A 17,330-nucleotide genomic window follows, 5' to 3' on the forward strand; every position below is an offset into this window, starting at 1 on the left:
TTTGGAGAGAAATCCTGACGATGTGGAACTGGATACTGATCCGGTACAGTCATTCGATTAAGCGCACGGTAGTCACTACAGGGCGGTCCGAGCCAGTCACCGGATTGTGGCTCGGGAACCATGTGAAGAGGAGAGGCATACTGACTGCTGGAAGGGCGGATGATTCCAAGATCAAGCATTTGTTGGAATTCCTTTTTGGTAATTTTTAAACGATCAGGTGGGAGACGGCGTGGACGTGCAGAGCATGGTGGACCTTTGGTAATGATGTGATTTACCACTTGATCTTTCACTGGTGTTTCTTTGGTGGGTCGAGTGATCTCCGGAAAGTCGTGTAATACTGATGCAAAAGGTGTGGAGGATTGTGTAGCATGAACGAGAGAAAGGGAATTGATGTAGGGATTCCATTGACTCGAATGTGTGTTTCTGCATCAAAGAGACTTCCTGAGCGAAGGTCGACGAGGAGGTTGAAATGGCGTAATAAGTCAGCTCCAATGATTGCCTGGAGGACGTCAGCAATGGTGAAGATCCATTGAAAATGGCGTCAGCGGAGTCCAGGGTTGAGGGTGACAGACCTCTTCCCGTAGGTAGCAATTTTTGAGGAATTGGCTACATGGAAGTTATAATCTTGGCGCTGTCGTCGATCTGCTGGAAGTGGTGAGATGACGCTTACTTCGGCACCCGCATCGATAAGAAATCGCCTTTTGGTAGTCTGATCAGTGATGTAGAATAAGCGGGTTTGTGTTGAAGCGCCAGACGATGTTGCTGCGTCTATTGTCTGACATTGTTTTTGTGACGCAAAGAAAGTGCAAGGTTCAACACATTTTCGTGCAGCGGCATCGAATTGGTGATACCAGCAATGGCCATTGTTGGAAAGTCTGTGATTGGGATCATTCGGTTGCCGATCATGAGAGCGATGTGGACGGTTATTGATGTGAGAAGATAAAGGAAAACGCAAATTTAGAGCCTGTACCGTTGCAGTAAGATCAGAAACGGTCTGGCGAAGTTGGTGCAGCTCACTGGACTTGGCAGAAGTGTCAACAGCATTTTCTTTTACAACAGTGGAAAGAATACATGTGGTTGGTAGAATGGGGTTGACTTCTATTATTTTATCTGCCAACTTGGCCAGATTTCGGATATCAAGAGTCTTCTGAGTAGGTGCCAGGATTGCCTGAACAGTGGTGGAAATCGTTGAAAGAATAGTTGTTTAATTATGGATAATGGTAATTGCTGTAAACCTAGTAGCTGCTCCATCTTGCGAAAGAGTTGAGAAAATTTGCGATCACCAAGTTCTTCGCCATCGATCAGCTGATGAAGTCGCTTTTGATCGGACGTTAAGGTACGAAGAATTAATTCGCGTCGCAGGGAATCATAGCGATCAAGAGCAGATGGATTATGGGCGATATCGCGAACCTTCTGAGCAATGTCTGGCTGAAGGAAACCAACCACGTATGCGTATTTGGTCTTCTGTGAGGTGATATTGCACGTCGAAAATTGAGCCTCAATTTGGGAAAACCACAGTTCTGGATCATTGGGACAGTATGGTGGTAGTTTTATGCTGATTGTTGAAGCGATTGGTGCGACACATCAAAAGCTTTCGTTGATGAAGTGCTTTGTTCGTCGGGTGTAGCCATTTCGACAGTTATGAATATTTACGGGGGTCACCAAGTTAGCGTTATATAAGTCTTTCGTACGAGCTTCGAGCGTGAGCCAATGTACTAGAACGCTATTAAGTTTCTGTGATTATTTTATTCATTAGCGAAGAAGTTATTTACACCATTTGTGAGTATTCTGTTATGTACAATTTATTTACAGGCTTTTATAGTTTTCTTTAACTAGGTGCAGTTAATACGAGACGGATAAAGTACTTGAAATTTGAGTAGTTTTACGCAGTTAAAAGGTCAAGTGCGTAAGTTTACATTATGTGTAAAACTAGGATAGGCTATTTCCTTTGATTTCAATACATTATTCTCGACAAAATATTATACGTATGTTATATACGTCACTGCATGTTCTGTTGAAGAAGAGAAAAAAATTGCGGATGATTTAGATTTAATCACTTGTATTTGTTCGTTTGTGAGGCATGTAATTTTTCTGATATGTAACATCAGCCTCTAGTTCTACCGATGATGGTCAAGATTGAAGAAAATGACCACGATGAATGGTTTTGCTCCTTAAATTTGAAGTCATCAACAGATAGTAGTTTTTAACTGCAGAAAATAGAGATAACATTAATTTCAAGATGGCCCAGCCTGAGGCAGCAGTATAGTTTTAGTCTCTTTGTACAAATTATTTTTGTTGACCAGTGGTGTATTGGATGGTAGGTCAACCTACTTTGCAAAAATTCTATATCTAGTTTGCAATAGTGTAGCCATTTTATGTAATTGTTCACTTTATGCAAAAAACTGTTATTGTCACGGTCAGTGAACCTAAAAATATTTGCATAGCAAAAGTAAAAAGGCTACGATACTGCTCGCTTGGTTGTCAGGTCTTTTTTAACAGAGAGCTCTATTTTATATCATAGTTTCATTAAATATGATGTTTCATCAAACTGTTTTTCATGAAAATTCTGTTTCAGTGAACCGTAGAAAAATTGAGGTCATTAATGTGGACTAGAGCCACAAACGAAGGCCAGTAGGTTAACATTGTAAAAATGAATAAATTATAAAACGTTATTTTTCACTATTTTATAAAAGGACTAAGTGAGTCTAAGTCCACCAGCAAATATAAGAAGAAACGTGCTTCAAATCCCCCCTTGACTTTTGGTTCCAGACCAATTTATGTTTAATGCAGGTGGAATTCATTGACTTGTCCAGGTCTTATAGAGCTCAACAGTCGAAGTTTGAGTTTTCCCGCCAAAACATTAACATAAAAAAGAAAATAAAAAGTTGAAAACATAAAATCAAAAAAGATATATGTTTGTAAACAAGTAAGAAAATGTTTTTGTTTATTACCAAGTAAACTGTTTTAATAAATTTGTGTCTTTTCTCAGGAAGTTTGAAAGAAAAGTATTGAAGAAAATGATGTTCAGAAATAACTCTAAGTTTTGAAAAAAATTTAGCAAAGAAAGTGAGAAATGTTTTCTTTACAACGATCTCGAAAGAGTAAGTAGTTGCTTTTTCGTTTTTTTTTCTGCAAATGGCATGAGCTAGCGTGTCAAAAACAATAATTACAATAGGAATGAGAAATCCAGTGTTGCTATAAGTAAAATGAATTTACACGTATGGTCATGGGCTTTTGTGGCTATATCATTTTTTCCTTATGTTTGTAGTTATATTTTATTTCTGTTAGTGAAGTATATGATTACTGTTTATGCAGACCTAACACTGTGAACGAAAGTTCAATAGCATATCTTTTTAAATCAGTCTAAAATGTTTTTTCTTTCGCAGGATATAATTACAATACTCCAATTGGACTAAGAAATATTCCAGGATTTTCTACTACGTCCAGTTCATTTTTAAGTATGACTAGGATGTCGAATTATCCTCCATGGAAACAGCGAAGATTGGCAAGTTTGTCTTCACAGTTGGTTGCAAGATTTAGGTACTGCTTTTGTCGAAAGAGTTTCTTTCTCCTCAAATTCCTTTGTGTAGTATCAAATTTCTTTCATTCTTAATACCAAATGTACCAAACTCCTTGGTGAGGACATAGTTAAGACAGATTTTGATTGTTGAAATTGGGATTAATTTACTTTATTTGTGGGTAGAAAAACAAGCAGTGTAGCAATATATGCAGTTTTTTACCAGATTTGGTTTGATGAACTCAAACACTCCCTGTTTGAGAACTTTTGAACTATATAAAAAAGGTGAGAGATTTTATTCTCAGACCAAATCTTTTAAAAACAATTTGTATTTATGGCCACACTGGAAACAGGGGCTTTTTCTCCCTTCTTTATGCTATAATGGTTTTGCTTCTGACATTATTAAGCATTAAGAATTCATGATGATTTTGTAAAATGGGTGCTTTAGTGATGATAAGACTTTAGTGGCTACTTTGGGGAGGCTACTATTTTTGGCAATAAATTACTATTTTTAGTTACTTTTATACTATGATTTGGAAAGAATTATTGGAAGATAGTACAATTGCTTTTGCTTAAGCCTTTTGTTGTAGTATATTTGGCAAGGAACTCCCTCCCATCTTCTACTAAATCTATCCCTGTCATGCATTGTCAACTGCATGGAATCTGGTTCGTAACTCGTAACATAGAAAATCACAAGGCGATCTGTGATTCAATCACTCTGCAAAACCTATCCCTCTTTTTACGTATCTGAAATTTCTCGACATTTTCTTTCTCAGTTCCACAAGCTCAGCCGTATTGACAAGTTCTGGCTCGATGCTAAGTGCTGCCACAATTAAGAAATTAATGTCTCGTACTCCTATTAAACCTGCAGTATCTCGAAAGTCTTCTAGTTACACCAGTAGTACTACACCAGGTCCTACTAGATCATCTGTTATTGTTGGTGAGTCATGACGTTATTGTAGGGAATGTTGTGACCAGTATAAGTGCCAACCTTTTTGTTTAATGTGTAGTAAATAAAAATAGATGGCGAAAAGTTGAGATTAAAATTTGCCAAATACTCATGCACTTGTCAAATTCCACCCTGCAACATTTATAAAAAGGTAAAAATCTGGCATGCTAAATAGACTAGCTTGATTTGAAGAACCTTTATTCACTAACACATGTATTATTCGACCTTGTATTTACACACAGATCTTCTAATTGCACGTTTACACAGCAAAGTATGAAAATACGAGCTTTGGGTTAGGATGTGTTTTAAAAAGTCTTTAACATTTTTAAATGTTCACATCACCGTAGGGGAATGTAGAACGATATTTGGCGGGGTGTATGGGGATACTTATATCTTCAGCTCTGATTTGTTTTGTAATAACGTGGTTATCGCCATCAAAAGAAATCAGTGGGCACAATTGAATATATTAAAATACACCCCCTTTCCATAATTAACTAACCTTCCAGTTACGCCTTAAAATTTAACGTTCCTTAAAATTGTATACATTTACAGTTTTTATACAATAATTAATCTTTGCAATTCAAGTATTTAAAACCCTTTGTCCTTGGTATATTTTAAGATACATCTGGCAATAATTATTTGATTGTTTCGTTAAATTTCATTGTTCGAGGTCTTGTTATTTTCATAGCTATTGTAGAAGGTCGTGGTTTAGCCAAAGGGGAAATCGGCATGGCAAGCTTGGATTTAAAGAGAGCAGAGCTAATGTTGTCACAGGTATAACAATTTATTGTTTTCTTAGAAAAGATAACCTTTAAAATACAAGACAAATTTTTTCAAAGCAAACATGTTTACGTATAATTTATGCCAACTTTAGTGCGAAGTGAATAGGAAATTTACATGGATAGAAATAATGTATAAAAATGAAAGTTACTCCGGAATGTAAAAAATTATTTTATTGAGCTTTCGAGTCCGTGAAGGCTCGAAGCACTGAGTCTGGTGAACTGAATTGTGAAGATGTTTGTAAATGTGTGAGTTTTTGTCAGAATGTGTGTGCTCTTTGATTCAGAAACATCCTGACAAAAACAAACACATTTACAAACACCTCCACATTAACTTTTATTTATTTAACAAATATTTGCTGTCATTTGAGATCATGTAAATTCGCACAAAAAATATTTGTAAATTGTGAAAGACTAGAGAGCGGAATATGTTCATTTGCTTTATGCCTTTCATTAAACTCTCCAAAACGTACTGCGAGCGAAATGAACCAAGCAATAAATAACCTACAGTAAATGCACTAAACTTGTTAAATACAAGTATACTGCTCCTACTAAAACAAAGTTTTTCGTACCAAACGCATGAACGAGATATAATAGATATTGGGGATCGCCTGCAAATCAAGCCTGAATTTGTCTAATATCCTAAACTGTTTAGTTACGACTATTTTCATGATATAATTGCAGGGTTTTGTGAAGACTATGACTCCGATGATTCGCGAGTCAATTGCAATTAGCAAATACGCACGATTTAATAAGTATAAATAGTTAATTTTCATTTTTGTTAACTTTCACATGCGCTCATTGTCTAAAGTTGAACAATCCACATGTTTATTAGGGCAAATACTTATAATTACTTTATCATATACAGCTTTTATACAGCATTTTTTTATTCCGGGTTTTACTCTCTATCCGCTTTTGCCATTCCGCTTCCGCCATTCCATTTCTGCCATTCTGCTTCCGTCATTCCGCCATTCCGTTTCTGCTTTTCCCCCAACCCGTTAAGATGTTGTATTTGCTTGTTTAGGTCATGTTTGCGTTTCTTGATATAGACAGCTTCTTTAAGTTTAAGGGCGAAAAGAGTGTGAGCGGTGTCTAGGATACGAAAGCAGGATTGTGTGTAATTGGTCTTGCATTGTGGTGACGAGTGTAAGTGTCTGAATATGTGTTTATGTATTTTTTCAACAGGTGTTAAGACCTGCTTTTGTCTGAAAGCTTAGTATTATTTTTTGAGATAAATTAATCGTAATTTTAATCACAGTTTTTTCAAATATTGCTTGCATTTTGTTTGCATTGACTTTTTCAAAGTAGCTATAAACGCCAGATTTATGAAGTAGTTGGCTTACTTCAAGTAAAACAATCGCCAACTGTCGGTTTTTATTACATACAATTTGAAGTAGAATCATTGCAACCATGCATACCTATATCATTGTATGTCGCATATTCACATGCTGTATATTCCACAAATAGTTATTCATTGGTAAAAAACATTGATGCTTCTTCGAAATCTTAAGAAAAGAATGAAATTGTTAAATAGTAAAATAGAGACTTTATGACAATTCTAAAAATTGTTTTGAAGATAGCAATTGCCGTTGTGGATTACCATATAACCTAAGAGTTCTAAAAATTAGTTTAAGAACCAAAAATAGCAGCCCAATATTTTTAAAAAGCTACTTCAAAAACTAAACGACACTCTGCATTTCAGCAGACTAGCAAATGAGAACTTAAAGTTTTTATCTTAAATTTTAACTTAATTCAATATTTATAATAGTAAGAAAGGTTAGCGTCATCCCTATGACGAGGGAAGAGGGGGCTTAAAACAAAAATATTAGAGGCGTAATCCATTAGTCGAAAGAGGATGGGATTAGTAAACTTAATTAATACAGGCTGAAATACGTAACTGAAATTCGAGCGACATTTTTTAATAATTCTAAAATTTTGTCGCAATAGGAATCGGCACAGTGAGTGTTACTTAAAAGATGTTTTTCAATTGCTGAGTCACATGAAATCAAATTTTCACTGCTATACAATCACGCTTTGGTTGCTGTTTTAAAGCAATAGTTTATTTCGTAATAGAAGCTGGTTTTTGCTGCTTTATCCTATCACTGAAACTTTTAGGAGGGAGCACCACGCTCTCATTTAAACTCGTAAACTATAATCCTTGATCATTAATTCTTGATTTGCAACAAATCTTTTGGGATTCCACAAACATTAAAATTTGCCTACGCCAGCTGAAGTCCATAAATTGATAAAATATTCTTTTGTATCAGACATGCAACATGTTAGCTGAAGTGAAAAACATGAACATGGTCATAGAATTCCAGAATAGTTAAAAAAAGAAGAACCATCGTCATGCTTTTCTCAAAATTAAGGCGCTGTATATTGTCAAATTGATTTTAATTACAAAAAAATAACTGACTTTGTCTATACCAGTTGGCAACACTTGCAGTTAGAAATTGCGACTTTAAGGTAGCCACAGCTGACCATGAACAACGTTACAATTTTTGATTTCCATCATGAAGGGTATATCTAGTGATTGTAGTGACTAACTCTCAAATTGGTTTGCTTGATTTTTCTATACTTAGTTTTCGGACAGTCAAACATATGTGAAGGTATTGACGAAACTTCAAGTTGTGCAGCCAGTTGAGGTATATGATTAGCTGATAAGTGACACTCCTTACATCTTCTCAAAATGATAAACTTTGAGTTTAAGAGCATCACTGATTTGTTAGTATTGTGCTGAGCGAACGTACGTTGCAATAATTACAGATAAGATTTGCTCTTGCTGTCATTTGAGAAATTTTAGTCATTCTTGTCACTGTCTGCATTAGCTATTGGCTTTCTTGCAATTTCATTATGATTCTTTCAATTATCACATTTACAGTTACACGATAGATTCAGAGAGATTCGGCATCTGACGTATTTACATGTAAAATACGTACAACTGACATGTACTGCACAAATTTAATAACAATAGAAAAGAAGAAACGAGGTTGAATAATTGATGATAAAATCACTATATCTAAACTTCATAGTTATTTAATATTGCAACATTTTAATTTGCATAAAGCATTTCACATTAGTTTCAACATAAATAACAAATCATTAAATGTTCTGTTCAAGATCAGTTTCGCTTTAGCTACATTATACAAAACGTGCGCTTCAATTGACCTGGTTTTGCTTGTTGTGGCTTAAGTTCTGTTCTTTTTTTTGACCTTAGTATTTGTGCTTTAGTATTTCACAGAAGTGTTTACCATTCATGCAGTACTTATTTACTAACTATCTAAAATTACGTCCAAGCTTATTTTAAAATCTTAAAAAACTTTACACAGTTATCAAAAATTAGCGCACGCAGTTTTTCAAAGACTCGATATCGCCATGAAAATGTTTTACATGAAAGAGAACTTGAAGATATTTATTAGTGATGGAAAATCTACATTGGATACTATTTTATGAATAGATAATCATTCCAAGTACTGCATATGACGCGGGTAATATGACCAAACTTTGTGAAGTAATAGCAGATCAATTTTCCAACGTCAGTCTCACAACTGTTCAGAGAAAGTATTTCAATGAATCTCAAGGTATGCCAGCGTACGTACGGAATATCGATTGAGTATTTCTATGAACACACCAAACGTACAACGTTAGATTGATAAATAGAAATAGGCGATTGGTAATTCGAAAATTTTCATTGTAGGTGTTCAATACATCAAACAACTATGTGTCCCTGAATTCAGTGCTGTTCAAATGGAAGTAGCCTCAAAGTAGGAAATGTTAAAATAACAGTTTGCAAAGATATGTTTGGTGTGTTTCTGCTTTAAAACACATGCTTACATAAGTTCCAGCCATGAAAACCTCATTATTTCATCCAACTCTTATTGAACTAAACATATTGCATATTATTTCATTCGATCATTGGCTCTTTGTGATAAAATGAAAGCCCTAGCTGACTTCTCTATGTCTGTTTTTATTTGTATTTATATATATTGGACATGAGAAAAAATTCTTTCTAAAATTTCGTCTTTTTTACTGAGATTTTTGCTATGAAAAAGCTACGTAGGTCTTTCCTGACTACCCCGAAATTCCTCGTTGTAGTAAATGCTCCCGAAGTGTATTACAAATTCTTAAAGTGTCAACCATTTGTATTCTGCTCATTTCATGTTTCCTTTAGGTATTACTGCCTCGCTACTGCGTCGGTAAGTTGAACGCTTTGTATGCTGAATATATTTCATTATGGTACAATACTTAATTTATTTTAAGCACATATCACTTGTTTTGTACACTTTTTCTTAAAATTTCGCAGAACTGTTGTTCCATGTCATAAAATGTGATGACCATCGGTTGACAAAAACTCCAAAATTTTAAGGTTCTTGACATATGCATATGGAACAGCAGCGTTCATCCTGAACTGTTCAAATTTCATTTATATAAAACTTACAGAAAACGATTTATCCAATAAATTTAGTGGCCATATTCATAGAAACTTCTAAAATCTGATGTAACTAAATTATTATATGTAGCGATGATTTATGTGAACATGCAGTTTATGCCATGCTAACTATATAGATTTCTAAAGAATTATTTACCATAATAATGTAGTATGAATATTGTGGGCTGACAACAATATTACTTAAAAATCGGATTAAGACTTTTGAATTTGAACACCATGCAAATGTTTTAGTGTTTACATTATGCCTATTGAAAATGTTAGAGTCACAAAAACAGATTTCCACAGCATTAAGAAAGAAACTTTCTATGACCTACTTAATGCTTTAATTATAAAATATTTTGTGTTTCTAGGCTCTTTTAAAATATGTGGAATTCATGCAAAACATAATTTATGCTCCTGCTTCTTTAAAAATCGTATTTAAAGGAAGTGAACAGACAATGATGATAGGTTGGTACTTTTAATGCAATATATATGTGTATAACACAAGGTTAAATAGTTGGAATGTTATTAAACAAAAAGAATGATAGCACAACGCTATAACCAACAACTACAAACAATAACGACCTTATCTAACAACATTTGAGAAATTAATCTTCCACTCCTCTTCCTTGTAAACGATACAAGTCTACTCAAAAGCAGAGAGCCTTGTACGCTACAAGTCCCGGGCTTGTGACCGGTATAGCAGAGTTAAAAGGTGAAAGGTAGATTAATCAGTTGATTAATCAGTTGATTAATCAGCTAGGAAGAGGAGTGGAAGGTTAATTGGACGGGTGGGGCATTGCAAGAATAGCAAAAAAATTTCTAAAAGCAAAATTGACTTATTTGCCTATTTTTTTGTATCTAAATAGTTGCTACTGCTGTGCAACAATTTTAAAGTCGAATGGGTAGACTGCTGCATGATAATTCGAAGTTCTGAATAACTGTGTACTTACGTACTTCGTGATTTTTGTATAGCCTTTTATAATTTTTAGTTTCTTTCAAACTTATTTCTATGGAAACTTATTGATTTTTAGACGCTGCAACTGCAAAACATTTGGAACTGGTATTGAATGCTCGTAATCCTGGTAGTGATCACTGTCTTTATGGTGCAATAAACCACACCAAGACACCACTAGGAGGTATGACGTTGATATGAGGCTACTTAAATCAAATTTACTCATAATCAATGGAATGGGTTTTAAATAGAGCTCCTTATTATGTTACGTTTGATCTATGTGTCTCGTAAGATTTTTCAGAATGTCTTGAAACTTTCGATTTATTCTTGCTTTACTGTCATAAAAATCTTTCAAAGCAACAATAGCAAGTTTTTTAAGCATTTGAAAGCATCCTGCATGTAGTAAAGAAACTTTTATAAACATGAAAGTATTCAAAATTAAAATGTTCTCATGAAAAAAACATGATTGGTATAATTTTTCTGTTTGTTTTTTTAGCTCGTTTGTTGAGATCCAATATACTTCAACCATCATCTGGTAAGTCTTATATTAATCTTTAATAGCCACCGCAAGAGGTTTTCCTAGCAGTTGAACAACGTCTAGAGTTGTGTAATAATCGTAATTTTCCTTTTTTTTGTTTTTCCTTGTTCGTGTAATTTTCAAGACATTGTTCAATAGTGGTTACAATTTTATTTTTATGGACCTGGCATTTTAGAAAAAGTGATCTATTCTTCATTCTTCACTGCATTTACCTATTTGGTAATAGTCCTGTTTTATTTGGTGTAGAAGGGAAATTTTAGATTATTCTCTCATTACCATTGCTAAATTGTATAGAATGTACACTTGTGGGAACATAGTTCAAACAAAAAACAGCTTTTTGTTGCTGTGCTAATATCATATGAGAAATTTTTCAGATTCAATTAAGGTTCATTCAGTTGGATTTTGTGAAAAATTCCTCATTTTTTAATCATTTTCAACCCTAAATAAATACGTTTCTTGCTATTATGCTTCTTATATTACTGCATGCTGAGAATTATTATAAGATCAACCATTTATTGTGTTTGCCATAAAATTATTCTTACGACTTTTTGTTTATTTAAATTTCATTAAATTCTTACTTCATAATGACACTAGTATATAAGATTTATTCAATGATATTGGCAGATATTGGAACAATTAAAACAAGACTTGATTGTGTCGGAGAATTACTTGAGAAGGAGGTTAGTGTATAAGCTGAAAAAAGATGTTCACATGTATGATTTTTTAGAAGAATGAATCATAGCTATATCATGTCTCTGTATTACTCTTTTCCGTAGCCTTGAAAGATATTAGGGTAATTAAAACGCTACTTTAAATAATTGACACCTACAAATTACAACTAAAAACATCACACCTAAATCACACTTCACAACCAAAAACATTTCACTTCACACTAATTCACAATGACAATACACATTTCCTGTACACACAATACAATGACGTAAGAACCAGATAAAAAATACGGCTAACCTGGCGTTTACTCCTCATTTGACTTTGAAGATGACTACCGCTAAGGCTGTCGAAACGTCAGTCAACAACAACAAAAACAGTTCTTCTCAGGACTAAACCAACCTGGACGATCTACATTTACAAACATGTGATGTTGAAAGTAATGATACAAAATAAAATATTCGTCTGGCCACATTTAATATTAATATAGCATTTATCAGGTGGCTTTAATTAAACTTTCTTAGAAAGCATGTCTATACATGGCACAAGAGGTTCTGCTTTTATTAGAACAGTAAATACAACGTAGCATACTTTTTCGAACAAGCGCCGCGGCGCTAATTTACTTTTTCACCACGTGCGGTGCTTAAACGATCAAGGCGTTTCTTCGGGGGCGGCGTTTGTTGAAAAGAGACATAATTGTCACATATTCCATTCAAGTGCTTTTTTTTTCTGTCTGCAACTTTTTACTATAACATTAAGTTTTTCATTTTTTTAAAATATTTTTAAATTTTTCACATTAAGTTTTATTTTTCAAATGCGGTTCCCTTGACAAAGCAAACAGATCTATTTCAAACGGCTCCCAGATCTATAGAATAAAGTTATTGCCCACTGCTACAGTATTCTTCAATCTATTTCAATATCACTGTCCCTCTCTTTTTCTGTGTCTACAAGCACCATCACGTGAGAGTATGCGACTTCTATATTGGAGTCTGCAGTCAAAAGGATTGGCTATTTCAGATTCCCTCAAAATTTATAACTGCATACGAAGCATTTCTCTGTGCTTCATGCCTGGAATTCTTTAAAAAAATGAATAATCTCGTCCTTAGAACCATCTGCGGTAAAGTTCAAAGCGCAACTTCGGAAAGAATTTTTAAAACGTCTTTTAGTAGGTTGGCCCATGCATTCAAAATTCACTGCAGAATATCTCTCCTTGGGGGAGTTTTCTAATCTCCAGCAGCAATTTCTTCGTGAATTCTGACTGCTGCCAGCCATTCATCGCATTTTTCAGTGCAAGAGACCTTGAACGGCTTATTCCACTTGACATCTTGTTCCTGAATGTACTTCATGCACCCGCAAGGTACAATTATGGAATCAATGTTCTTAAACTTCAGTGACTCGGTGATGGTATCCTTTATAAGACACTCGTATGAATCACAGGCCAATAACCTTCGATTAAATGCAAATGCTCCAACGACAGAATCAACCCAGACCTTGGTTAACTCAATTATCATCCATTCGTTCGCAGAAGTTGCAATAATTTCTCGATGATGGAATTCTTGATGCAACTTAGCAACTTCTTGCTTTGCACCTTTAATTCCACTATGGGTTTCAGCTTAGTTCCATTGGCCTTGACAGCAAGACAGACTGATACTTTGTGTCCGGTAGATTTCAATGTAATAATTTTCTTTTCAGTTTTGTCAACAGTTCTTTCTGATATCATGTCGAACCAAACTGGTGTTTCAATTCATCCATGGCAATTATATCAGAAGATGTGTATTTGTGTTTCTCCTGTTGTCTCCTCTCCTCGCCTTTATCACGTACGATACAAGTTTTTCCACCGTTCTTTTAGGACTGTTTTGAGCGATGGATGTCTTACGTCTCAATGGCAAACCATTTTGCATCTGAGAATTTCCTGGAAGCGGGTCCATTCTTTCTAATTTCAATATAGGAAATCACTTGTTTCATGAACAAAAGACGGAACTTTCCCTTGTGAGAAATGGGTCTTTGTTCAAATCTGCCATTCTTAAAAAAGGCACGCTATTTTTATCAATTTGAGAGCATTGACAACAGTAAGTCATATATTCATGCCCCATCTTCGGTGTCAAGTTTCTTGGCAGAAGCAGTGACGCAGCGTGTCTAAATTGACAGCAGTCTTTAAAACTTTTATCAATTCTAGCAGAATACCAACTACCATTGCAAGAACTTCACAAATTGAATACAAGATGTATTACAGAGTAAGCTTTGAAACAGTTATCAGAGGACATCATGTTTATAAGTCTACGTGGACCCCCAAATCTATTCATTTTTAGAGTGCGGTGAAAATATTATCTCAGGCCATAGCCCATGTACCTATATAGAACTATTGCAGTTGTTTAGCTACTTCTTACCAGCAAACACGGAAAATACGCTAGTTGTAAGAGAAACAGGAAAAAGAAGGAGAGAAGTTGGGCTTGTTGTACCTGCGAAATTCACGTCATTCACACCAGAACTGAGAAATGCAAAAATATTGAAGAAGGAATCAAGCGGACTAGCGTCAAAATATAGTCACTTTGACTTGAAAAACATGGTGATAATTGAAATTAGATTGGCAATGCTGTTGTATACTCGCGTTGGAGTGGTATTTTAGTGATAATTGATAAGTTAAATCTAGTAAAACAATGGGCATTTTACAATTTTGGCGAACCACTTGAGAAACAGCAATTGGAGTAACTTTGGACCAAAAGGAATTTTTGTCTTCACCAAAAAATGCGTATTTTCTAATTATATGGCATGAGTGAACTTTATAATTATCGTAGCTAACTCATGCCAATTTTCGTTTAAATTACTTTGTGTGCAATTATTCAAATTTATGATTACGCCCTCTTTTTTTGTAGGAAAATTTTTATCAAATGCAGTCAGGTACGTGGTTGAAATTCACATCTACTAAAACTTTACTATCCATTAACTTAATATACACGCTACTCTCTATCAAATCATGTCAACCAATTCCAGTTAGTGCATGAGAACGAGCTTGTCAATTTCTGTGTACATTTGTTTTCACCTGCCACAAATATGCAAGGATTGAAATTTTTGGATTTAAAAAAATACTTGACTCAGCCCTCTCTATCGTGATGAATTCTTGTAGGCAAAATTTTGCCGTAGATATTTCTAATTTGGGGGAGTTTTGTGGCAGTTTTTCCTGCCTTTAATATTACATGTCAGTAAAGTATTTACTCGTATTTTTTTATAAAGATTAGAATGAATAGTTCTTAGCAGCATTCTGTGTTTATGATAACAGTAAATAAATACTGCGGAAAAAATTCATAATGGCGACAAAAAATTGTTGATAATTCGTTGTTATGGGTAACAATTTCCATTTGCCGGAATTCACACCAAAAAATTTCAAATGTTGTTGGCTTTGTCGTGATTGTCCATCACTTAAAATGGCAATAATTTCTCTTTTTGAGGGCAATAGCTGTATTTCACATGCAACTTTTTAGTTCTAGGACGATTTATTGATATTGACCATGTAACGTCAATGTGTGTTCAAGTATCAAAGACAGAAAATATAAGAAACGCCGAGTCAAATATTACCAACATTATCTATCTCAAACATACCCTGGAGCTTATCAATCCTCTTAAGGCGTGCTTGAAGAATTTCAAACACCCTCTCTTTAAAACTTATTATGAGGTAAGAATTCTATTGATTCTGTGTTTTTAATTTTATTTAGTTTTTTGTGCATATTCAGAATGCTTTTTCGCTTTTATTTCATAATGTTTAAGTTTTCAAAGTGAAAGAAACTAATGCTACGTAAAATGATGAAAATTTTACGTGATGATAAATATAGCTGGTGATTTCTAATGAAAGAGCACACCCATTCGTTTCACATCTTTGCAACAAACTGTTTGTGTTGGCCATGTAGTATACGAGTGCTGAATTTTTTTTCTCAAACTTACGTATGCAAAAACAGGAAATCTTTTAATGATTAAAGATATACATGTGTACACAAGAAAATTGTCTTTCGCAAAAAGCTCTTGATTGGCCTCATTATGCACTACTCTCTTTAACTATCTCCATAATTACTATAATGTTCGTTTTCAGGGAAAAGATGATTTGTGTTCATATTCTACCTTATGTAGCTAAAAAAGGGATGTATTCAAATAAAAATCCATTTTGCTGAGTTAAATCTGTGTTGGCTTTTTGCCATAGATAAAATATTAAAAACATTTCAGATGCATATAAGAGAGAGACCTTTGATTTTTAAAAATTAAGAATAGGATTATTAATTAAGATAGCGTATTTCTCAGAAATTAAAAATTAAGATAGCGTATTTCTCAGCAGCAAAAAGTAACTAATCATTACCATAATACTGTAACTGTTTAGATGTTAAGCGATTCACGTTATACACAAGTCATGGAAGCAATTGAAAAAGTAATTCACGAAGACACTCACTATCAAAAGGGTGCTATGAACATGAGGACACAAAAATGCTTCGCTATAAAGGTATGTACAGCTTTGTACTTTAACAGCTGTATTGCAGTTGATGAAATTTTTATACATTAAATCCAAGTTAAGATTAAATTATGTAAGTTTGAATTGTGTAAGTTTTCACAAACACAAAATTAGCAAAACACTGAAAGTACCAAAACATCTGAGTTGCTGTTAGAAAAACTTTGGTGCCTTGTTTTCGACAAAGGAATTCTATAAATACATTGAACTTTTCAAATAGAAAGTAACCAATTTGCAATTTTTTTTTATTTTATTCTAATTTATCAAAATACGTGAAAATTCCTTTTAACAAAAAGTTTAGATTAGAGTTAGGTCTTCTGTTTAAGGTGTTGTTTAGCAGGTATTAGCCGTGTTAAAATAAATGAAACGTTTGTTAGCAGAGTTGTTTCCGTCGTCTCTAGAACTTAGGCCGATTGGACAGAACTCTATTCAAAACCACTGTAACGACTCAATCAAAACGAAGTTAACTAGACGAACGATTATATGAGAAGCAGGCAATAATATTCACTCTTTACATTGTCACATTCTTTACAATCGAAAGAGAAAAGTGTTTTCATTATATTTTCCTTTTCTGCACACCATAGCAAACCTTTAACTTTTATTTTGTTTTTTTTTCAGCCACACATTAACGGTAAGTACAGTTCACGGGGTAAGCAAGTTCATTGTCAAAAAAATGAATTAAATGTGAAGCGTCTGGAACGTCACATTTCTAAGTGGTTTCTCTTGAATATTCTACACGTGAACATGAGCATTGTTTGTCTTGTAAACAAAAAACAACAGTTCAAATGCTATATAGCAAATTAGCGTCGTTTACATCAAAGACACTCGATAGGTGCCAGTTAATTTTTAGTTTTTTAAGCTTTGGTCTCTTTAATGCGCTTTAACAAATCTCATGAGCAATGTAAATTAGACTTTTTTAGACGAGTGCACTGTTATTATTAATACACTGTTTTTATAATCACTCATCTATAATTGCAATCAACATGCTGCAAACCCTATACTTTC

The 17,330-nt window shown here is 34.2% G+C and overlaps 1 protein-coding gene across 1 annotated transcript in view; it reads left to right on the forward strand.

The window, feature by feature from the left end:
- Nucleotides 1-5,180: 5,180 nt before the first annotated feature.
- The window catches only part of LOC124457469 (mutS protein homolog 4-like), a 28,640-nt gene continuing 16,490 nt past the window's right edge, over nucleotides 5,181-17,330 (forward strand). Inside the window, exons 1-13 of the mRNA XM_047007713.1 lie at nucleotides 5,181-5,240; nucleotides 7,828-7,890; nucleotides 8,703-8,826; nucleotides 8,943-9,009; nucleotides 9,417-9,441; nucleotides 10,046-10,142; nucleotides 10,709-10,813; nucleotides 11,126-11,164; nucleotides 11,792-11,847; nucleotides 14,710-14,734; nucleotides 15,316-15,506; nucleotides 16,200-16,319; nucleotides 16,944-16,956. Coding sequence (XP_046863669.1) covers nucleotides 5,196-5,240; nucleotides 7,828-7,890; nucleotides 8,703-8,826; nucleotides 8,943-9,009; nucleotides 9,417-9,441; nucleotides 10,046-10,142; nucleotides 10,709-10,813; nucleotides 11,126-11,164; nucleotides 11,792-11,847; nucleotides 14,710-14,734; nucleotides 15,316-15,506; nucleotides 16,200-16,319; nucleotides 16,944-16,956 — 970 coding nt within the window. The 5' untranslated portion in view covers nucleotides 5,181-5,195. The remainder of the gene's footprint in view (nucleotides 5,241-7,827; nucleotides 7,891-8,702; nucleotides 8,827-8,942; nucleotides 9,010-9,416; nucleotides 9,442-10,045; nucleotides 10,143-10,708; nucleotides 10,814-11,125; nucleotides 11,165-11,791; nucleotides 11,848-14,709; nucleotides 14,735-15,315; nucleotides 15,507-16,199; nucleotides 16,320-16,943; nucleotides 16,957-17,330) is intronic.

This window comes from Xenia sp. Carnegie-2017, unplaced genomic scaffold, assembly GCF_021976095.1.
Source record: "Xenia sp. Carnegie-2017 unplaced genomic scaffold, XeniaSp_v1 HiC_scaffold_6, whole genome shotgun sequence".
NCBI lineage: Eukaryota > Metazoa > Cnidaria > Anthozoa > Malacalcyonacea > Xeniidae > Xenia > Xenia sp. Carnegie-2017.